Here is a 25,364-nt window from a genome sequence, read left to right as displayed (position 1 = left end):
GGTCAGGCCCGAGGCCTCCGGTTCCGGGCGCTGGGAAGTGGCCTTGGCTTCCCCTGACACCGGCCAGGCCGCGCTGCGGTGGTGGGTGGGCAGGCGGGGGGACACGACAGTGCGGGGGCATCGGCTCTCGCTGCAGGGCGGCATCTCGGCGGATCAGCGGCCCTGTCACCGTAAGTCGTGGGTTGGCCTGTGGCAGGGAGGGGGAGTGGGCAACGGTCCTGGCGAGGTCAGGCCCGAGGCCTCCGGTTCCGGGCGCTGGGAAGCGGCCTTGGCTTCCCCTGACACCGGCCAGGCCCCAAAACCAGAGTCCACGGTGAGACACTGCAACGTAAACAGAGGAGGTGGGGGCGATTAGCGGGCTGACGCCAATGCATTCTGGGATTTGTTGTATTACTGTGCATGCGCTATACTGGCGCGGCGGTCAGCGGGCCACCTCTAATACATTTTTGAAATGATCTTGCGGGCCAAATATAATTATATTGCGGGTCAAATTTAGCCCGCGGGCCAGAGTTTGACATGTGTGCCCTAACTATTCAGAAACATATCAAACTCTGTCTTAAATACACCTTATGACCTGGCCTCCAAAGCTGTCCATGGCAGTAAATTCCAGAGGTTCAACAATCTCTGGCTTAAGAAATCCTTCTGCATCTCTTTTAAATGTGAGCATTTAAATCCTAAAGTTGTGCTCTCTTGTCCTAGACTCTCCTACCAAGGGAAATGACTTTGCCACATCTTTTCTAGATCTTTCAGGCTTTTCAACATTCAAAATGCTTCTATGAGGTGCCCCTGCTTCTTCTGAACTCCAGTCCAAGAGTCACATGCTAAATCCTTCATTCCAGGAATCATTCTTGTGAATCTTTTCTGAACCCTCTCCAATGCTAGCACATCCTTTCTTAAATAATGAGCCCAAAACTATACCCCATACTCCAAATGAGGCCCCAACAGTGCCTCATAAAGGAGACGATTGTGGACTTCAGGAAGAAGTCAGGGGAACACGACCCAGTCCTCATCGAGGGCTCAGTAGTGGAGAGGGTCAAGAACTTCAAATTCCTGGGTGTCAACATCTCATTGTATTTAAAAGAACTAACTGTATTTGTACTTGCAAAGCTGTGGTCTGTGCTTAAACTGGGATAGTTAGTCTTCTCTTTCTCAACCTACCAACCCATGCTCTCAGCTGCCCTTTTGCCTTTTCACCTCATACATCTTGTCCAATTTGGTGTTGTTGCCACTGACAATGCTGTTTTATCACTGTGCCACTGAAACGTTTTGAATTTGTGGTCTCACATGAAGGCTTCCAGAACATTCTGAGTCACATCCCGTTCCCCATTATCTCCACTCTCAGCTTGCTGTCATTCAGCCAATTCCCAAAGGTTTTGGGCAGTTTTCTTGCAATCGCTGCAAATGTGTTAAATTTTGTCTGATGCTTTTAGAACCCAGCCACGTTAACTATGCTAGTCCAGAAATTTGCATAGTTTAACAATCTTGTGCACTACTTGATCGAATTTCATCTTCAACATGATGGGATCCTGTGTGCACTTCCATAAATTACACATAAACACACATCTTCATTGTCTGCCTTGATATCACTTGTACAAGATGCTTTACTGTGTTGGAGGCCTCCAATTCGTACCAGCAAATTGCACGGAATCAAATCTTAAATAGAAAGCAAAGTCCCGGTTTGGGGTTAATTAAAAAGGAACAAATTTCACTCACACTGGTGCTATTCTCTGTTTCCCCTACATTGCAGAACAAGTGTATCGGACTTCAAAAACTAATTCTAATCCAAACTCATTCTAATCCTTCCCCAACCTCATGGCTGAGCTGTAAGTGGATCCCAACTGCTATGCATGCCCAGACTATGCCCCATCCTCCAACACACCTGCAACCAAGCCAACCCGTTCTAAACTCTATATACCCCCTCCCTCGCCCTTGGAAAGGCCTTAATTTATTTCAAGATTTTGAGCATTATGCACCACAGAATTTCACTGTTGGAGTCCTTCCGTGAACCTGATCACGAGGTTATTTTAAGGTTATGAATAGTTCGCCTGTAATACAAATGCAGTTTGCAGTGAAAACTTAAACTGTGCAATTGCACAAAAAAAATCAAAAAGAACCAAGTATCACAAAAGAAAAATCAAACATAATTTTGGAAGGTCACAAAAATAAAATGAAAATCCATGAACATTAAAATGAAGCATCACATTTCAGTAGGGCTTGGCTCATTATGAGAAATTTACTCTAAAAATCAAGTAAAACTGCCAAGAAATAATTCAGTAAATGCTGATCTCTGCAATTTAATTTATTTTACTACACAAGACGCATCATCTATTTTTATCAGAATATCACTACTTCTGATAGTACGTACAAAAGATATTTTAATTATGTGGGTCTGCATTTGAAATATAAAAATCCTATATAAATAAAATAATAATTTTCTCAGTGAACCTAACCTTTATGGTGGGTTTGCCTTTAGAACACAAAATAGTAAAACACAGTGCAGGACCTTTGGGCTATGATATTGTGTAATCCTACATAAACCTAGTTCACATCAATCTAACTCTTCCTTTCCTCACAACCCAAATCCCTCATTTTTTGTATATCCAGGCAGCTATCGAATCATCTTTTAAATATCCATTATGTATCAGTCTCCACCCCTGGAAATGCATTCTACACAACCACCATTGTGTTTAAAAATATTACCTCTGACTTCTCCCCAAAACATTCCTCTGCTCACCTTAAACAGACAGTTCTGACATTGGCCACTGCAGCCATGGTAGAAAGCTGCTGGCTATCCATAATCTTATATTCCTCTATTTAGTCACCTTTTAACTTTTGACAATCCAAAGAGTAATCCAGGCAGCATCTTGTTACATCTCCTCTGCACCCCTCTGAAGCTTACACATCCTTTTTGTAATAAGACGACCAGAACTAAATGCCACATTTGTGCCCACACCTTCTCCCTCACTACCAAGGCCCCAAACAGATTCAAATGAAGCAACACTTCACTCGAATCTGCAGGAGTCATCTATTCTGTGCTCCCGTTGTGATCTTCTCTATATTGGAGAGACTGGACACAGACTGAGAGATCACTTTGCTAAGCTCCTTCGCTCTTTCTGCATCAATGACCGGGATCTCCTAGTGGCCAACCATTTCAATTCTGTCTCCAACTCCCACTCGGACATATCTGTCCATGTTCTCGTGCACTGCCAAACCAAGGCCTCCCGTAAACTGGAGGAGCAATACCTAATATTCCATCTGGGCACTCTCCAACTGGATGGCATTAACATTGACTTCTCTGGTTTCTGTTAGACCATTCCCCCTTCTCCTTTTCTTCCTTATCCCTCTGTTTCCTTTCTTCCAACTCTTCACCCCTTCCCTCTCCATTTGAAGAGCTCCTCCCCTCCTGTGCCCTCCCTCCCTTATAAATCTATTACCTCTTGACTGTAGGTTTCTGCTCCTCCTCCCCCCCACACCATTTTATTCAGGCACCTGTCTACAATTTACTCATACCTCGATGAAAGACTCAGTCCCAAAACGTTGCTTACACGTCTTTATCTTTGCTACATCAAGGACGCTGTGTGATCTGCTGAGTTTCTCCAGAATTGTATTTTTACTACAATTACTGCATCTGCAAACTTTCATGTTTCACTCTACAATACTTTAGTGTGGAATAACCCAGTCGTTCTCAACCTTTTTATTTCCACTCACATACCACCTTAAACAAACCCTTACTAATCACAGAGCACCAATGGCATAGGGGATACTTAAAGTGGTATGTGAGTGGAAAGAAAAAGGTTGAGAACCACTGGTCTAACTAGTTTTGTAAAGCTGCAACATTACCTCACAGCTCTTAAATTCAATCCCCCCCCCCCCCCCACCAATAATGTAGGCCAGCACACCATAAGCTTTAACAGGTAGCTTATCTTCTTGCACAGCAACCTTAAAGGATCTAAAGGTGTTGATCCCAAGATCCCAATGTTCCTCCACACTGCTAACAATCCTGCCATTAACCATATGCTCCTCCTTCAAGTTTATTCTTACAAAGTGTATCACTACTCCTTTTTTCCAGATTGAACTTCATCTGCCACTTCTCCACTCAACTCTGCACCTTGTCTATATCCTATTGTAACCTATGACAACATTCTATATCAGGGGTTCCCAACCTGGGATACATGTACCCCCAGTGGTACATTTGCACTTTTCAGGGGGTACATTGGGTCTGAGAGAATAACCACAATACATGGTGTTGTAATCTGCAGTCAGATTGCACAATGTCGTCTTTTTTTAATCCTTAATTTTTAGGGGTACACAGGAACCTATAAAAATGCCCAAGGGGTACAGAGGAACAAAAAGGTTGGGAACCCAAGTTCTACCTCATCCACTACACCTCCACTGTTTGTCTCATTCACAAACTTTTACAGATGCGTGGTGGAAAGTGTGCTGACTGGATGCATCATGGTGTGGTAATGGGACACCAATGTTCCCAAGTGAAAAGCCCCGCCAAAAGTAGAGGACACAGCCCAGGACATCATTGGTAAAACCCTCCCCACCATCGTGAACATCTACAGCAGGGGTGTCAAATTCAAATTCACGGAGGGCCAAAATTAAAAACTTGGACTAAGTCGAGGGCCGAACTAAATATTTATTGAAAATTTTCAACAACATCTGCATGTTTTCTCTTCTTTCAACATATGTAATGTTAAACTTTAGGATATATCTTTAGGAGGATAATGTTACAGGTCAGGAGTAGGTAGCTCAAGTTCACCCTTTGCTTGACCTGAGGGAAACATATTTGGTCCCTGTGGAGATGTAGTCAGCATTCACAGGCTGTGTCCATTTTGGCCTGCATCAGGACTCAGCATTTCCTGCTCACTCCTCAGGCTCTAGGCCTCTATTCACCCTCGACCCACCATCCCTCTACCTGACCAGTCCTTTACCCAACCTCTACTCACCCCTCACTCCACTCGCTCTGCCTCTACCCACCTCATCCTATACACGCCCCTCTACTGCCTCTCCCCTCAACCTGTTCCTCCCTCTACCCGTCTCTCACCCTCTAATCACCCCTCCCCTACTCGCCCTGCCCCTCCCCTTTTACCTCTTCACTATCCACCCCTCCTTCTACTCATCCCTCCCTCTAACTGCCCCTCGCACCACCATAACTTCCCCTGCCCATTACTCCTCACCTACACCCTCTGCCCACCCCTGCTTACCCACCCACTCAGGCCCAGCGCGCTGCCGATCAGCCTTTGCGGACAGCCACCATCTCTCTCTTCACGTGCAGGGCCGAATTAGCCATCCCTGGGGTCCGCGCGGGTGCAAGCGCTGAAGGCCGTGGCGACCGGGAGAAGTGCGCTCGCACTGTGGAAGGGCCGTCCGGTGCCAGTCGCGCGGGGCTTGCGCTGCCCGGGGGCCGTGCGCAGCCTGCCATGCCCGTCGCACCAACAGGAAATCACAGGCGCTCGCCCATCCGCCGCACCGCTCGACAGGTGGGACAAGTGACTGGTTGTGCGGGGAGCCTTCCAACTGGCTTGCCGGCTGATGACATCGACAGACTTCTTGTGTTACAATTTCTCGTGTTACAATGGGGAAGGATGTTAAATGAAGGGGGAGGATGGTGGGGGTGACATTACCAAAAAACAGCATCGGCTCTCGTTGCAGGGCGGGCCACCTCTAATACATTTTTTAAATGATCTTGCGGGCCAAATATAATTATATCGCGGGCCAAATTTGGCCCGCGGGCTAGAGTTTGACATGTGTGATCTACAGGGAGTGCTGCTGGCAGAGAGCAGTGTGTTAAAGGATCCACACCACCCAGCACACAATCTGTTCTCGCTGCTGCCATGAGTAAGAGGTATAGATGCCATACGACTCGCACCACTAAGTTCAAGAACAGCTGCTACCCCTCCATCAGACTCCTCAACAACAAACTCAATCAGGAACTTGTTTTGGCACTTTATTAATTTATTTCTCTGTACTGCAGTTTGTTTACATATTTCTTTGTTTACATGTGTACATGGAATCAGTTTTTCTTTGCACTGCCTGGCCTACAGGAAAAAGAATCTCAGGGTTATTTGTGATGTCATGTATATATTCTGACAATAAACTGAATCTTACCAACCCACTTCTCCATTTCCTCATCCAAGTCATTTTTAAAAGTCCCAAAGAGCAGGGGTCCCAGAACAAATCCCTAGGGAACATCATTAGTCACCGACCTCCAGGCAGATTACACTTCATATGTTGCCACTCTTTGCCTTCCTGAGCAAGCCAATTGTTTATCGTTACATGGATCAGGTGCCTCACAACTTTCTGGTGAGCCTATCATGGGCACCTTGTCAAATGCCTTACCACATACACCATATCCACCACTCTAGCCTCAACTTGTCCAAACTCACCTGGAGAACAACGCCTCATACACCAGGCTGCTGTTCGTTAACTTCAGCTTGACGTTTAATACGATCAAACCCCAGACACTCATGGAAAAGCTGTCCTCACTGGGACTCAACATCCCACTCCATAACTGGATTTCCTAAATGAAAGACTAGTTCCGTCCAGGTTGCCAGCAAAACATCGAGCACCATCACACTGAGCACTAATGCACCTCAGTGCTCGTACTAAGCTCATTCTTTTGCATGCTACTGACCTACAACTGCAAAGCCAGATCAAGCTCCAATAGAGACATTATGTTTGCAAATGGCACGATAGTAGTTGGCCTAATCAGCAACAACGCTGAGTTACAGTCCAGAGAAAAGGTGGAAAATCTCATTAAATGGTGCAAGAAAAACAACCCAAATCTCAACATAGACAAGCAAAGGAGATAATTGTGGACTTGGAAGAAGACCAGGAATGACCACCCTCCATGACGCATTCATAGATCAGTAGTGGAGAGAGCATCAAGTTTCTCGGAGTCCACTGAGAAGTGACCTATCCTGGACACAAACATCTCCTTAATTGTCAGGAAGGTGCAACAAGGATTGCACTTCCTGAGAAGGCTGAGGCAGGTAAGGCTACTGGCCATCATCCTGCCAACTTTCTACAGGAGCTCTATCGAGAGTGTATTGCCTGACTGCATCACAGTGAGATAGGGTTGCTGTAGAGCATCAGATCGGAGGTCAATCCACGGGACCATAAAACATCCACGTTTCTGCTATTCATTTCTCTGAGAACACTGTTCCCAATTAATGCTCCCATGTTCCTGCCCAATACCACTGTTAGCCATCCCACCACTCCAATTAAATACTTCCCATATCACCTGCACTTTTCCATGGCTATGCTCAGGGCATTGTGGTCATTATTTCTGCAATGCTCACCTACTGAGAGGTCTGTAACCTGACCAGTATCATTGCCTGATGTTAAATCCAGTCTGGCCTCTCCCTGCTTAGCCTGTCCACATATTTCACTAACAGAGACAAGTCCAAACTAATTTGAAAGGATTTAAAAATGAACAGCAAGATATGGAAGCTATATCAAGAATAAATTATTCAAAAATTAGAAGAATATGCAGACATATCAGAATATAAAATTAATTAGGAGAAAAGTAAAATCATGTCTTTGGTTAATGGAGATTATAGGAAACGTAAGAAAGTAATTGAATCCAGATGGCCAGATCTTGGAATAAAATATTTAGGTATTTGTATGCAATCAGATTTGGAAAAATCATTTAAATTAAATTATTTATCTTCTTTAAGGAGGATTTGAAAAAATGGAATAAGTTACCTATTACTTTGATGGTAAATTGTGTTAAGGTGAATGTTTTTCCTCAAATACAATATTTATTTCAATTGATTCCAATTTCAATTCCTCAACAAATTTTTAAGGAATTAAATGTTTGTGTTAATATAGAGAAAATGGCTAGGTTTATATTATTATAAAGCAGCAAATTGAATTTATTAGGGTAATGTACAAGTTAAATAATGCTCTAGCATGTGCAAATATAGAACCTGATAAAATAGGAGCCGCAACAGCAGCTCTGCCGGTGCTGCCATTTTCTATTGCACTTTACAACCACAAGATGTCCCAGAAGGCTTTTTATAGTTGCTTAAGTATTTCAGAAGCATTATCAGGGTTATAATGTTAAAAACATGACAAGCTGTGCAAAGCAATGTTCAACAAGCAGCAATGATCAGATCCAACATTGAAGTTTTGCTTGTGAGATGAATATTGACAAGAACACTGGAGAAAATGGAATATTTACTGAGAAACATCAAGCAACAAAACAGAGGACTGACCTTGCCAGAACATGCAGCAAAACTGATTAGGGAAACAAACTCAAGTTCAATGAGTATTAATGGGGACCATTTGCCTTGGAATAGGCAGTCACCCTTCGATCAAGAGGACAAAAATTCCAGCTTCGAATTTGGTTCCATGATGAACCAAAAAGTCTGAGCATTACAGTGGACAAGATATTAAAATGAGCATATACATCATCTATAGATATCTTTAATATCTCAACCACCTCCGTACTGAGATTTGTTTGCCTAACGTGGATCCAAAGTCAAACCTGGGAGTTTTTTGGCTCTACTGCCAATCTTTAGCAAAGGATCACTGTTCAAATGCAAAGCCTTCAATTAGCAATATGACTCTTTATAGAGTCCATGGGTTTTTTTAAAAATCCCATCCATCTACTAAAATAGCTCTTGTTATGAAATCTATCCAACTCTGTACTGATATCATGCATATAGAAAAAGCTTTCATGTTTTAGGAGCTCATCATAAAAAATTGCGAATTAATTACATATAATTTGCAAAAGCACAACTGCTATTCATTCGGATAATCAAATGCACGATTATTTTATGAGTTTACAAAATGCTGCTAATTACATAACATACAAGTTCAAAATTAGCCACACTAAGTTACATTGCAGACACACAAATGGAATAAATTGTAATCCAGCGGAATGAAAATGCATTGGTAATGTATGGAATTCAATAATTATAATATTTCCTTTCGGAAAGCATCATGTAATAAAGACTTAAATATCTGATGATTCTTAAGATTAAATTTCTTCATTTCATTTAAACAAAGTGGATCAATACCTTTTACATTTCTGAGGTTGTTGTAGTCCTCAGGAAATAATGAAAGCATAAGTACATTCAGCACCCTATTGGGTTAGTTTCACATTTTTTTTAAAAAGTAAACAAAATGAAAGAGGTGAAGGGAATAGATAGTTACCTGTTCAGGATTATATTTGGACAATACTCCATCTCCTTGAAACTCTTCCAGTACATCTTTCAGTTTCTTTGAGGAATCTACAAGTAAAATGTCAAGGAATAAATATTAACAGAAGTGAAACCTGGTACATATTTTTTAATTTAGACCAACAGGCTCTTCCAGCCCACAAGCCTGTGCTGCCCAAGTACACTCATTGGCCAACAAAGCCTGTTTGTTTTTGAAAGGTGCAGGAAACTGGAGCACCTGCAGGAAAACCATGCAGACATGAGGAGAACAGACAAACTCCTACGGACCGCGCCGGATTGAAACCCAGGTCGCTGGCACTGTAATAGCGTGGCACTAACCACGATACCAACATACTGCTTGAAAGTAACCTGCAAGCTTCTTTGGAAAGACATACTGGATCGGTCCCATTCTCTTCACCCTTCTAGCATTGGAGAGAGTGTGAGAACACACACCAGAACAAAGGACAACTCCTCTCCCACGGTTATCAGACGCCAAATCAAACTTCGCACTATTAATATTAATTTGCTCTGTACCGATTCTCTCTTTAACTCTGCACTATGCAGTGGCTTTTTTCTGCAATACTGTGTATTTTTTGACTAGGTGGACTACTCACAAAACAAACTTTCACTGTACCTCAGTTCACATGACAAAATACTTACATTTGAGGTGAAATTATCAACAATACATTTTGAATTATTTTTGGATCTTAAAGTTCTTTTCTTTGGAATTTCAATCAGTGTTGAATAATGGAAGTGCAAATTCTGTTACGAGACAAAGATGATAGACCATGGACAATACAGAAAAACTACGAGGCAGAAGGCATAAATGACAATATTAAAGGATATGAAGGAATAGAGGAGCTTGGGTTTACATATTCATAGAACTCTGGAAGGTGTATGGCATGTTGAGAGAGTAGTTTAGAAAGTGAAGGAGATCCTGAGATTCTGTACAGAGTTCAAAAGCCAGGATGTCCTGCTATACTTGTACAAAAAGAAGGGAGGAAAGCAGCAGAAATAAAATTATAGACTGGTTAACCTGACATCAGTGGTTGGGAAGCTGTTGCAAGTTGATTGTAAAGGATGAGGTTACAGAGTAGCTAGAGGCTCATGACAAGATAGTTCAAAGCCAGCATGGTTTCCTCAAGGGAAAATCTTGCTTGACAAAACTATTGGAATTCTTTGAAGAAACAAACAGGTAAGATTTTTTAAAAATGCAGGGCACGTGGTGCATTTGGATTTTCAGAAACCTTTTGACAAGGTGCCATTCAGGAATCATGAGGCTACTTAACAAGACAAGAACCCATGGTATAACAGAAAGCATTGGTCAAGCACTGGGTGGTTGACAGGAAGCAGAGTCTGAATACAGGGATCATATTCTGGGTGGCTGCCAGTTGTTAGTGATGTTCCACAGGGCCACTTCTTTTTATGTTGTATATTAATGATTTGGATTGTGGTCAAGTTTGCAGATGATACGAAGGTAGGTAACGGAGCAGGAGGCGCTGAGAAAACAGGGAAGCTGCAGAAGGACTTAGACTAGGAGAAGGCATTTCATTTGCCATTTCTCTGCTCATTATTAGAAAGTGTATGGTCATGCACTTTGGAAGAAAATAAACAAACAGGCAGACTATTTTTTTAAATGGCGAGAATATTAAAAATACCCATATGCAAAGGACTTCGGAGTCTTCATGCAGGATAGCCTGAAGGTAAACATGAATGTTGAGCCAGTGGTGAAAAAAGTAAATGCAGTGCTGGCATTCATTCCAAGAGTAATAGAATACAAGGGCAGGATGGTGATGTTGAGTCTTTCTCGGGCAGTGGTAAGATCTCATTGGAGTATTGTGAGCAGTTTTGGGCTTCTCATTTAAGAAAGGATGTGCTGATGTTGAAGAGGATTCAGAAGAGGTTCACAAGGATGATTCCAGGATTATATGAGGAGTGAAAGCTTTTGGCCTGTACTCATTGGAATTGAGGAATGAAGGCAGGTTCTCATTGAAACATTTTGAATGTTGATAGACAGAGTAGATGTAGAAAGGATGTTTCCCATGGTGGGAGAATCTAAGACAAGAGAGCATAACTTTAGGATTGAAGGGCATCCCCTTAGAACCGAGATTAGGAGGAATTTCTTCAGACAGACTGTGGTAAATCTGTGGAATTTGTTGCCACAGATTGTGGAGGCCAGGCCATTGGGTGTATTTAAGGCAGAGATAGGCAGGTTCTTGGTTAGCCAGGGCAACAAAGGTTATGGGGAGAAGGCTGGGTAGTAGGGCTGACTGGGAAAATGGATCAGCTCATGGCAAGGCAGACTTGATGGGATGAATAACCTAACTGTGCCCCTCTGCCTTATGGTCTTCAAACACTCACTGGACCACAACTGTTAGCAAAGTACCCAATTTTCATTCCCATAGTTTAAAAAGATCCAACTGGGTGCCTCAAAACAAACAAAAAAAACAAGATCAGTTCCTGGGACAACATACTTTAACATAGCACAGATAAACTTTGGGAAGAAAATAGACCAAGATGAATTTGATAGAGGAATTAGACAGGGAAAATAAGGAAAGCTCTTCCCATTAATGAATGGTTAAAGAATGAAGAAGGCACATGATTAAAACCAGGTATACAGGGGAGGTGTGAGAAAACCTCTTTAGGAATTAGAATTCACTACTTTCAAGATTGGTGGCTTCAAAACTGAATTACATTCCAACTAGAATGAGGTTAATTGGGTACCAAAATCTGTAATGCCTCGATGAACTGAACTCAAATAAGATGGATTGATGCGCTGTGCACATCTGCTGTGTGATTTATGTATTTTATTTCTATGCTCACATGATACGACTGCATCTGGAAATAAGTTTTTAAAAACAAAAAAAATTGAATTACTGAAGTGACCATAATTCCCATGGCTATGGGACTATTCCACCAGGGTCAGCATGGAGTTGATGGGTGGAATGGTCTTCCTCTGTGCTGTAGCATTTCTATGATCTTTATGATTCAAACATTTTGAAAAGTGGGAAGAAAAATGTTAAGTTAGCTGACAATATTTCTCCATTGCGTGGATACAGTCCTATTAACAAGGCTGGAGGTGGAGATTTTAGCGACGTGTGGCCCTATGACAGCACAGGAAAACTCAGCGGAACCGAGGCTCACAAAATGTGCAAGATTGAAAACATTTACATCACTGAAATCCATTGTATGAAAAAGGGAAAAGGTAGCAGGTCTGCCGAAGGCAAAACTTTCATTTGGAAATATTCAGTAATAGAGGTGACATTAGCGATCAACATAGGATGTTTGAGAAGCAGTTAAACAGGCACATGAACATGTCGGAGTACAAATCATGTTCAGACTGAAGGAATTCGCTTAATTTGGCACCATGGTCAGTACAGACATGGTGGGCCAAAGGACCTGTTCCTATACTTTTGTATGCAACTTGAACTGAAGTTGTGCTAACCATTTGTCTCATATGACATAACATGTTTTTGGTTGGATGAGTAAGAGCTTTTGTCACTTGAAATATTAATCTCAAAATAATCCAAAAATCAGCAAAACTAATCTGCATGCTGCATAGAAGAAATGATCACGCAACTGGATGTCAAAGCAACCATGATAAAATTCAAGATTAAATTAGATCCATTTTGTATAATTTGCAATGAATTGCTAATTATTCAATTGTTATAAATTGTAATGGAGTCTCATAAAAGTCCCAGGAACAAAGAATATAGTGATCCAAATTCTATGACATGATTCTTTTCCTGATGCTTGAATGGCACTGCTCATTCCCATTGTTGTGTCATGCAATAGAAAGCTGTTTATATTTTCCTCTATTTCTGTGCCTTTTCAGGTGCCAAACAGATTAAAGCACAATAACACAAACTTGGAACTTCAATCTATGTAGAGCTGTTCAAAAATAAGAGCATTTCCAAGACAGACAGTGTGATTTTTGATTCCAGTATGAACTTATTTTGGCAGCAAGAATGGAGACACGTCCTATATTCTGTAGATCAAAGTTCATATTTATTATCAGAGTACATACAACTCAGATTCTTTTTCCTGCAGGCCAGGCAGAATTTAAAGTTAGGGAATTCTATGCAAGGAAGTTTGAATTAATTTGTTAGAGGGCAGCCAGCTCTCTGTTTGTCCAACTGTAGGCAGGGGGTGGAGCTGCATGAAATGATTTCAACTCCCGTGTTTATTGGATCGAACCAATTGCGCAATCAAAGCATTTGGATCTGAAAGTCAAAGACCTGGTGGAAATATGGAGACAAGTTGCTGAAAGGTTTAAACCCTTTTTGATGGTGCCCACACCCCGGTAAACACATGCAAAACAACTGAAGGAAGTTTGTCCTTTAGTAGAATCACCAACTTTAATCCCTTCCTCTTGTCTATTGTTGTTACCGAAAGATCCAACGTGATTGGGTCCAAAAGGGAAATGTGCAAAAGGGTTCCCTGCTGGACGGCTGCTTATCAGAAATGGGAGGGAGATGGCCAGGAGCAAGATGACCAGCATAGGTGATGCTGACTTCAGTCCGCTGGCACAACTATGCAAACCTTTAAATGAGGAACTTCGAAATTTATTTATAGTATCTCCATACATTCATTTCAAATTGACTTAGTATAATATTACATAATAGATACTAAATAATTTTCAAATTTTCACCCCCCCCCACCTCCCCTAACCCTTTAGGAAACCACCTTGTGGTGGTTAATTCCCAAAAACCCAAATGGGTGTGGTATAAACCACAAGTGGCATATGACTTTCGGGAGCAGAAGTACCACTCCCTCCCCCCCCCCCACCCCAGGCAGACAAAATACACGTATAAACCGAAAAATCATAATTTCTTATATCCATAAAACCCCGGTCCATCAATTTAACCAATCTTATTCATAAACTCTTTTTTTTGAAAATCCAAACTTAATATTAAATTTTGCACCCTTTCCACCCTCCCAACACTGAGTTAAACATTGTTTACAATCAATAAAAGTTTTTTTTTTAATATTTTTTTTTCAAGTCTTCCTGAATTTCATCCACTGAATTAAAACACCTCTGAACATCCCAGTTCAACACCGAATCTTCCATTCTTCTCAGTCTCAAGTTGAATTTGTAGCTTACTTTCAAAAAAAGTTTTTTTCAAATCTTTTAAAATTTTCTTGAACATAATTCCTTCGGTCTTGATCTTCTAAAGCATCAATGTTATTCACAAGTTCTTTCTTCTGTGTTTCCCAATTTAATACCAAATTTTCCACTTTGTCAATCTTCTCAATGTTAAGTTGAAATTATTGTTTATTTTCAAGAAAAACTTATTCAAAATTTTTAACTCTTCTTGGACATTGCTCCTTCGACTTTAATTTTATAAATCATCAATCTTGTTCATAGTTTCTTTCTACTGAATTTCCAAATTTAATAATAAAGTTTCCGTTTTTTCCAATTTTATCAATATTAAACTGATCTTGTTGTTTAGTTTAAAAAAAAACCTTTTCAAAACTATTAAAATCTGTTTGCAATGTATGCATACTCACAGATAATAAATTCACTTTTCCAATATTCCATCCAAAAAAAAAATCACTGATAAACCTTATTGCAGGTCAAGGAGTTCCATATATATGTTTATCTTCAGAAAATATTTCAAATATTTCAAATCAATATTCGTCGCCATCTTTCAAAAAGGAGTCCGAAATCAACTTTAATAAGTTCTGTTCTTGAGAAAATTCCAGCACCAACTCTGGCTCTGTCTGGGCAAATAGGTCAAATTTCTTCCAAAGTCAAAGAATATAATTTTGTTCTGTATTTATAAATAATAAATTCATCCTTCCGATATTCCATCCAAAAAAAATCACTAATAAACTTTAATGTTATCTGGATTTTTAAAACTCACGAGCAACCAATGCCAATTACTACAATTTATCTTCATAAAACATTTCAAATCAATATTCATCACCATCTTTCAGAGGGGAGTCCAAGACCAGCTTATCCGACAGTCCAATTAATGAGCTCCGTTCTTAAGAAAATTCCAGCCTTGACTCCGTGGTTCTGTCTGGGCAAATAGGCCGAGTTTCTTCCAAAGTCGGAGAGTGTAGTTTTGTTCTGTATTTGAACTCTATTTTCCTTAATCTTTGTTGCCATTTTAAACATCTTTCAGAGGGGTGTCCAAGGCCAGCTTATCCGACAGTCCAATTAATGAGCTCCGTTCTTAAGAAAATTCCAGCCTTGACTCCGTGGTTCTGTCTGGGCAAGTAGGCCGAGTTTCTTCCAAAGTCGGAGAGTGTAGTTTTGTTCTGTATTTGAACTCTATTTTCCTTAATCTTTGTTGCCATTTTAAACTAAAAACAATTGATAAACAAAACAAAGACTTTTAACAGAAAAGAAATATTCTTAAAACGGGTATTTATATAACTGCCTGGGGGAGACCGGGAATGCACGTCCGCTCCCTACACCATCTTGCCACGCCCCCCTAAATGAGGAACTTGATAGCAATGTGAGCACCTTAAAAGCGCTGCCTCCATTTCCATCCTCCACCTCAGAAACCCCAGCACTGAATTGATATTCTGCAACTTAATCCTTTTGCAAGTCAAAACCTTCCAATGTATAAAGTTGTACAATGCTCAGTGCACTGCACTGTGCACACACCTCCATAGGAAATCTGAGGGCCTCAACTTAAAAAATTCCATCATGTTGATAACTTGTTCGATGAAAAAACTAGCAGCTATTGGCATTTCTCCTAATAGTCTTTAACTTTTAAAAAAAAACTTTCTGATAGGCCTTCTTCCAAGAGACCGTACATGTCCACCACCTGATGCTAAAAAGAGTCCTGAAGTATTCCTCCACCAATGCAGCATGCAAACTCACCTTCTTCTATTACACACTGAATTTATGGGAATGCCTTCTTTAAGGTGCATTTCCCTATTTAATAGGCATGTTCCCAACAGAACTGAGTCCACCTGCCTTTGTCAGAGGTCCAGAATTTGGCAGGCAAAGCACCATTTATCTTCATGTGATTCCAAAAATCTCCAAAGTGTGGAAAGTAAAGGGACCAAGAACAAATCCTTTCCCGTGTACAGGTCAGAAAAAAACAGACTACAACGTATCTAGTCAATATTCCCCGGACTGACAATGACCTTCAAGCACCTGGAGAACACCCTTCCACAGCATCATACCCAGATGTTCTGCGCTATACACATCAGGATTGCATATGTAGGTAGATAATATTTCAGACTCACCTTTCCCAATGATTTCACCCCTTCCTGTCTCAATGTTTTCCTCCTCCTCATGCAGTCTATTCCCATATATATTCAACTCTTCCATCAACTTCACCCAATTCAAGAATTCATAGTCTTTCTTTTCTTTTAAAATAATTTCTTTAAAATGTTTAAAGAGAACTTATGGGGAACATCTCACACAGAGAGTGGTGAGAAAATGGAATGAGTTGCCAGCTGAAGTGGTAAATGTAGGTTCAATTTTGACATTTAAAAAAGTTTGGATAGGTACATGGATGGTCAGGGAACAAGAGCTATGGTCTGAGTGCAGGTGAATGGGACTTGGCAGAATAACAGTTTAGCACAGTCTAGATGGGATGAAAGACCTGCTTCTGTGCTCTAGTATTCTATGGTTCTATCTGACTTAAATAATTCTGCTATCTGCACTCTTTCTTCTTTCTTTGGCTTGGCTTTGCGGACTAAGATTATGGAGGGGTATGTCCACATCTGCTGCAGGCTCGTTGGCGACTGACAAGTTCGATGCGGGACAGGCAGGCACGGTTGCAGCTGTTGAAAGGGAAAATTGGTTGGTTGGGGTTGGGTGTTGGGTTTTTCCTCCTTTGTCTTTTGTCAGTGAGGTGGGCTCTGCGGTCTTCTTCAAAGGAGGTTGCAGCCCGCCGAACTGTGAGGCACCAAGATGCACAGTTGGAGGTGATAACAGCCCACTGGCGGTGGTCAATGTGGCAGGCACCAAGAGATTTCTTTAAGCAGTCCTTGTACCTCTTCTTTGGTGCACCTCTGTCTCGGTGGCCAGTGGAGAGCTTGCCATATAACACGATCTTGGGAAGGCGATGGTCCTCCATTCTGGAGACGTCCTTCAGCAGCGTGGATTTGATGCTTGCGGACTCTGCCAGCTCGAGTACTTCGATGTTGGTGATGAAGTCATTCCAATGCACAATTGCTTCCATTAAACACGCCTTTTATTTTTTGTTCCAAAACCAATTTTTCAAAAAATCTTGAACCTTTTTAACATTTAATATCTGCAAGATTCTTCCGATCACAGGCCCTCCCTTTTACTTTTTCCATTTCTCCCTCCCTCTATCCTGCCTCTGTTCTTTTTTAAAGCCAATTTCACACTGATTTTTGCTCAGCTTCTCTTGAGGAAACCAAGAACAGTGAAATCAGAAAGCACATGCTGCAGAGAATAATTACTTGTTCTGGTCATTATATCTGAAAAGCTCCCCTGCATTCTCTCTTCCAGTAGTGGCCTTAATTTAAAACATTATACCTCCAACAGCTTCAAATTCTGATTAAAAGTTACCAATTTGAACCATCAATCTATGCTGCCCAACTTGTTGAGAATTTATATTATTTGAAATTCTTATTCCAGATTTGCACAATTTTGATTTTGTTAGTATTGCAATTTCTTCCATGATTAAACCACCTATCAACTGTTAATGTGTTTTCACTTTGTCAATATGTGACTTTGACTTTGACAAAGAGGTCCAATAGCCTGCAGGTCACCCTTGAGCAAGGTGTAGTACCTGTTTATCCTCCCGATCAGGATCACGTGGAAGACATGGACTGCAGATAGTGGATGGATTTTACAAGCAGATTCTACAAATTAGAATTTATGGCTGTAAAACTAAAAACGCTGGGCAGATTAATCTGCTGATCAATGACCAGTGTTACCCTTTCCAGCTTGGACCCTGCAACTGAAGAAGGCAATGGAAAACCGCACATATTCTTATTCAGTATTCTTCTCTTGTATAATCATGAACTCAACATCGACTATGGTCTCAGCTCAAAGATGGAGCCTTCACTAAAGGAGAAGAGGCATCAACTATAATTTGGAGGGTCAAAGATCATGGCAGATGGAGAGACACGATTGCCTCCATCGAATGACAAGGCACCTGAATGAATGAATGTGTCACTAAAGTTAAAATATTGCTCTGTTAACATTAAAGGCAACCTATCTTTCAAGAGGAATTTTCTGGAGTTGTCTTCGAGTACTTCATCAAAATGTACAAGTCAACAGACTGTGGTCAGTTTCCTAATGGACGAGCCCAAATCTGTGCACTCTTGGTTTAATGTTGAACTATTTCTAGGGATGGCGTTGCATTGATTTAATTTTACAAATAACAGCACAAATGATATTCAACAGAAACCAACAATAGAAGACCCAAGTGGTATTCGCAATATTCACAGCGAGTGCACTGATTAATGTCGTTTTATAATTACACACAAGTCTGCTGCTGTACCTTCATTATATTCAACCCTCAAGGCTTCAAGTTTGATGTCATTGTTGACATGAAAGCACCTTATCTATAGATATGGACACATATATAGCAAAGTAAGGCAAATGTAGGCTCAAAAAGAATGGGTTGGGGCAACTGAACAAAGGAGCAATTGCAGTTTCTATTGAGGAAGGCATGTTGTACCTAATTGACAGTAGATTTTGATGAACCATTAGTGACATGTCACCACTGTACAGACATGAATATGGCAAAGTGAGAAAAGAAAAATGAGCAAAATTAGCTAATGCTCAGCATGCAGTGTAAAGGCTTCAACGGTCTCGCTGAAGAGACTGCAATACCACGACAGCGCACAGATTTGTATTAGTCATCATTAAATTGATGAAAATTAATGATGCAAAGAAACACATCACACAGTCACAATCAAAGACGGCACCACAAAGCACATCAGAATGACAAATCCAAGGAACATCATTCTGTTCACTAATATTTTAATGTAGGCAATGGGAATGGTAATTAAAGTTGTCAAACAAAGACAGGAGTAGATGACTGTCACCCACAAAATGAAAGTGTTTTCATCTGAAGATCTGATTAGGGGAATCTTCCTCTCGTTAATCAATCAACAGTGGAGCAGAAGGTCAATAACCCAAAATGAAGTAACAGCCAAACTGCTGCACGGTTTTATTTTTCTCTGGGTCTGAATTCTCCATGCAGGGTGGATCTCTTTGTTACAAATACAGGGTACTACTTATAGCATAGAAAGTTCTGGTGCAACGGTTTCAGCCAGATAAAGATCAATGTCAGTTTTATTTTTAAACCAGAAGGAAGATCTAGAGCAGTTTCATTATTTTAATATTTTAATAATATTTTAATGGCAGCGCGCACGGTCGCAGCGGCTAGCAGCAAGCACTTCCACAGCAGGCACAGCAGGTACACAGAACCCGATAAAGTAAACGGGAATAGTTAAAAAAAAGCTATCGTTACCATGACAGATATCCGCAGCGGCAACGGCGTAGCGGCGGACGGACCGGCCGGCGGGGTCCGCTGCCGAGGGCCGCCACGGTCGCAGGGAGCGGATTCCTCCCGAGGCGAGTCCCCTCCGCATCCGCGGACCTTGAAAGCCGTGCCCGAGTTGCGCGAAAGCCCGGTCCAGCCCGGCATCAGTCACCTCCACGTTTTCGGGTCTCACATCACAGAGCCCGTCACGAATACAATGGACCCGCCGCCCAGCTCCATGAGGCCGGACGCGGTGAGTCAATTGGCCTCGGCATCGATGCCTGTGTTGCGTGAGAGCCCGGCCCGGTATCGGTCACCTCCACGTCTCCTTGAACTTCAACAGCAGACAAGTGTGCTAGGCATCGGACTTTCCACTAGGATAGAGGTCACGGACGAGTTCCTCCGCTCTCACAGCATTCCCAGTGAGATAGCGAGACCAGCGGGAGCCGACGGCGGTTGCAGCAGGCGGAGGCGAAGACGGAGGAGGGAGAGGAAGCAAAAGCGGGGTTGCCGCTCAGGCCTGCTAGCTAGGCTGAGGAAGGCTCCCCACAGACCTCCGCTCCCTAGCATGCTTCTCAGCAACGTGTGATCCTTGGCAAGCAAAATGGACGAGCTGGAACTTCGGGTAGCTGATGACGGTTAAGAACTGTGGAGTTATGGTGATTATCGAAACATGGCTTCAACCAAGAATACCGAGCGAGGCCATACAGCTACCTGGCCGCACCGTTCATCGTAGCGACCGGAGCAAAGAAGAGTCGGGTAAGAGCAGGGGAGGTGGTTTATGCGTCTATGTAAATAATGACTGGTGCAAGGATAGTTCAGCCATATCCACTACCTGTTTACCGTTGTTAGAAACTATCTCTATCAAATGCTGTCCATTCTTTCTGCCGAGAGAGCTAACAGCTGTCCTAATCACGGCTGTCTACATACCACCAGAGGCAAATGCCGGCTCAGCCCTCTCACTTCTTTCGGACATAATCCACAAACAGCAGCAGGCTCATCCGGACGGTGCACACATAATTGCAGGCGACTTCAATCAAGCAAACCTGAAGTCTGTCCTGCCAAAGTTTTATCAACATGTTAAGTGCCCGACCAGGAAAGGAAACACATTAGATCATGTGTATACCAACATCAAGCACGCATACAGAGCCAAACAACTCCCTCACATAGGCCAGTCAGACCACCTCTCCCTGTTCCTTATCCCTGCTTACACCCCTCTGAGAAGAAGCTCAGCTCCTGTGAGAAAGACCATTACCACCTGGCCTGTTGATGCTGTCTCCCAGCTCCAGGACTGCTTCGAGCTCACTGACTGGAGTATATTTGAACACCAAGACTTGTCAGCGTATACAGAGTCTGTGTTGGAGTACATCAGGTTCTGCATGGAGACTGTCACTGTCATCAAACACATCCGGGTGTTCCCAAACCAGAAACCCTGGATGACCAGGGAGGTTAAATCACTCCTCAGGAGTCGCAACATCGCCTTTAGATCCAGTGATAATAAATTGTATAGTGCTGCCAGAGCTGAACTAAAGAAGGGCATCAGGAAAGCCAAGCTAGATTATAAGGAAATACTGGAAGGCCATCTCACCGACAACAATCCCAGGCGAGTGTGGCAAGGGTTACAACAGCTGACCAACTTCAGGGGTCAGCCCAGCAAAATTGTGGACTCAAGCACTGCATTAGCGGAGGAGTTAAATACCTTCTTCGCACGCTTTGAGTCCACCGCCCGGCAGCCTACAGCTGCACCCCCTCTAACCCAGTCCGCCCCTAGCTACGAGCCACTGACTGTGCAGCCATTCGAGGTGGAACGAACCCTCGCCAGGGTAAACCCAAGAAAAGCGGCTGGTCCAGACGGCGTACCGGGGAAGGTACTTAGGGCCTGTGCAAATCAGCTGTCCCAGGTCTTCACCACAATCTTCAACCTTTCCTTGTCAAAAGCCATTATACCAGCTTGTCTGAAGGCCTCCACCATCATACCCATACCAAAGAAACCACAAATAACCGGCCTAAATGACTACCGTCCAGTAGCACTCACACCTGTCATCACCAAGTGCCTGGAACGACTGGTCCTAGGCCACATCCAAGACTGTCTCCCTCCCACCTTCGACCCACACCAGTTCGCTTATAAAGCGAACAGATCGACGGAAGACACCATATCCATCATCCTCCACACTGTGCTGAGCCATCTGGAACACAGGAACACCTATGCAAGGGTACTTTTCGTGGACTTCAGCTCAGCCTTTAACACCATCATCCCCGATATCCTAGTCAGCAAACTGTCTGCTCTGGGCCTTCATCCTCTCACCTGTTCATGGATCAAAGATTTCCTTACAGATAGACCACAGACAGTCAAACTTGGAACCCACCTGTCCTCCACCCGCACATTGAGCACGGGCTCCCCACAAGGCTGTGTGCTGAGCCCTTTGCTCTTCACTCTTTACACCGCCGACTGCAGACCTGTCCACGCCAGTAACACCGTGGCGAAGTTTGCAGATGACACCACGGTGGTGGGGTTGATCACAGGGGGAGATGAATCTGCCTACAGGAATGAAATCCTGAATCTGACCAAGTGGTGCCGGGCTCATAACCTGATCCTAAACACCACAAAAACAAAGGAAATCATTCTGGACTTCAAGAAGCACAGATCTGACCCGCTCCCCCTCTACATAGTTGGTGACTGTGTGACGAGGGTCCACAGCTTCACCCTCCTGGGCATCAATATCTCAGACGACCACTCCTGGACTGTAAACACTTCAGCAGTCATCAAAAAGGCCCAGAGGCACCTGTACTTCCTGAGAATGCTCAAAAAGAGCAAGGTGGATCAGAAGCTGCTGATTACCTTCTACAGTTCCACCAGACAGAGCATCCTGCTGTACTGCAGCACAGTATGGTTCTCCCATTGCACTGAAGAAGAGCGGCAAAGACTTCAACGGGTGGTGAGGGCAGCAGAAAAGATAATTGGATGTCCCCTACCCTCCCTGAAGGATCTCAACACCTCTCGTTGCCTCAGTAGAGCACAAGCAATAATAAAGGATCCCACCCACCCTGCCCTGCATCTGTTTGACCTACTACCCTCTGGCAGACGCTACAGGTCAATCAAGACAAGAACAAACAGACTCAGAAACAGCTTTTTCCCCCAGGCTGTCACTACACTGAACACACATATCCACAAATTCCCCTCTCTGTCCTCCACATCTATTATACATATAGCCGACACCCCCCCTCCATTCACATAAAGGACATATACGGCACTGTAAATTAAATTTTTTATTTAACTTCTGTGGTGCTGCCTGTGGTTGCGTCGCTGCATTGGTAACCTTGTACTGCTGTCATAAATCTCGTTGTATAACTTGTACAATGACAATAAAAAGCTATTTGATTTGATTATCATGACGTGGGGAAGGAAAGATAAGGAGAGGCGAGCAGTTAGATTCTCTCTCTGAAAACAGTTCTTACTGAATTAAGAGACAGAAGAGGCAGACTGCTAAGCAGCAAGGGCAGGATCCCCCAAGCAGATGGTGCATTAGCTGGACAGAAAAAGCTGGCGGAGGCAGGCAACACAACCTGCAACATCCCAAGGACTACCACAATATGTCACAAGAGATTCCCGAGAGTTTAAGATGACCATTATAAACATAGGTTTTGCTCTTATACATTCCCTACTGCTCCTTGCACATCATGCTGTTATTCCCACACTTAGAAACATAGAACATTACAGCACAGAAACCGGCCTTTCCAGTCTTTGCCAAACAATTATTCTGCCTCATCCCACTGACCTGCACCGAGTCCATATTCCTCCCATTCATATACCGGTCCAAACTTTTCTTCAACATTAAAAATTGAGCCCGCATTCACCACCTCAGCTGGCAGCTTGTTCCACACTCCATCCACTCTGTGTGATGAAGTTCTCCTTAATGATCCCCTTAAACTTTTCACCCTTCACCCTTAACCTATGTCCTCTGGTTTATCTCTCACCCAAACTCAGTGAAAAAAGCCTACTTACATTTAATCCATCTATACCCATCATAATTTTGTATACCTCTACCATATCTCCCCTTATTCTTCTAAACTCCTAACCTGTTTAACCTTTCCTCGTAACTCAGTTCCTCAAGACCTGTCAACATCCCAGTAAGTCTTTGCACTCTTTCAATCTTATTGACATCTTTGCTGTAGTGAGATGACCAAAACTGCACACAATATTCCAAATTTGGCTTCACCCAAATGTTAGTATGTTTCTGATTATCCAAAAGCCATTTTACTGAAATTCTCAATTGCCTGAAAAACAATTTTAGCAGTGTCAGGATGTCTCAAGTTGAATTTTATTTTACCCGCCATGCTCAAGTGGGACTCTGACGAGCTGTTAGCTCCATTTTGAATCCAAAGGAGCTCTTGTGTACTCAAGTTAAGAATTAAACTTTATTTCATGTTTGAAAAACTTTCCTTTGTTCTTTCTTGTTGTTTTAAGCTGAGCTGGGATTGGAATGGGGACCTCGGGCTCATGGGCAGGTTCAGCGACAGTGGTGGGGTGGTGCTGGGGGGAAAAAAAAACGGTGACAGCTGATACAAGTATTCTGCCAATTCTACTGGGCTGCTTAAAGCCATTTCTCAGTTATCAAAAAAATTCAGTTAACCAATACATATCCGGATCCGAGCGTTTCGGATAATCGGAAACATACTGCACAACTTTAACACAACATCCCAACTCTTATACTCAATAGATTTGATTTATGAAGGCCAATGTGCTAAAAGCTCTCTTTACAACCCTATGTACTTGTGACGCCACTTTCAGGGAACAAATTATGTATTGTATTCCTTCTGTCTCACTGTTCTTCTTAATGCCCTACCATGCATGTTCTACCTTGGTTTATCCTTCCAAAATGCAGCCCATTTTTTCAGCTGGACCACACCTTTCTACAAGTTTTCAAAGCCTTCTTTGCTACCCACTAAACCTCCAATCTTTGAGTCATCTGCAAACTTGCTGATCCAATCTAGCACATTATCATCCAGATCATTGATGTAGATGACAAACAGAAATAGACCAACACTAATCCCTGAGGCACACCATTAGTCACAGACCTCCAGTCTGAGAGGCAATCATCTATCACTCTCTGGCTTCTCCCTTAAAGCCAATGTTGAATCCAATTTACAACCTCATGAGCAAGAGAACCTGCCTAACCTTGTGGGAACTTATCAAAGGCCTTACTAAAGTTCATGTAGACAACATCCACGGCCTTTCCTTAATCAAATGTCCTGGTAAACTCTACAAGATTGGTTAAATATGACCTACCTTGCACAAAGCCATGTTGATTATCCCAAATCACTCCCTGACTATACAAATACTTGTATATCCTATTCCTTAGAACACCTTCCAATAACTTCTACTGATGTCAGATTACTGAGCTAAAATTTCCTGGGTTATATTTAGAGATTTTTTTTTAAAAAAAGAGAACATGAGCTACCCTCCAATCCTTCAGCACTTTACCTGCGGTCAAGGCCATTTTACCTACATCTGCCAATGCCCCTGCAATTTCTACACTAATCTCCCTCAAGACCAGAAAAAATATTTTGTCAAGCCCTGGGGATTTAACTGCCCTTATTTGCTTGAAGACAACAAGCACCTCCTCCTCCTCTTTAATTGCCAAAGTTCCATGACCTCACTGCTTGCTTGCCTTTCTTCCCAAGACTGCCAGTTTCTTGAGTAAATATCAATGCAAAATACCCAACTAAGATCTCCCCCACCTCTTCTGGCTTCATA

General features: G+C 42.5%; 1 protein-coding gene across 3 annotated transcripts in view; it reads right to left on the bottom strand.

Moving 5' to 3' along the window:
• Positions 1–25,364, bottom strand: part of LOC138761771 (diacylglycerol kinase beta) — a 618,073-nt gene that overhangs the window by 485,209 nt on the left and 107,500 nt on the right. For all 3 annotated transcript variants that reach the window (XM_069934483.1, XM_069934480.1, XM_069934482.1), the window contains exon 3: positions 9,169–9,245. In XM_069934483.1, the coding sequence (XP_069790584.1) occupies positions 9,169–9,245 (77 nt within the window). The remainder of the gene's footprint in view (positions 1–9,168; positions 9,246–25,364) is intronic.

The sequence above is a fragment of the Narcine bancroftii genome, chromosome 4 (genome assembly GCF_036971445.1).
Source record: "Narcine bancroftii isolate sNarBan1 chromosome 4, sNarBan1.hap1, whole genome shotgun sequence".
Lineage (NCBI taxonomy): Eukaryota > Metazoa > Chordata > Chondrichthyes > Torpediniformes > Narcinidae > Narcine > Narcine bancroftii.
The sequence above is the reverse complement of the archived record's forward strand: the minus strand, read 5'-3'. Positions and strand labels throughout refer to the sequence as shown.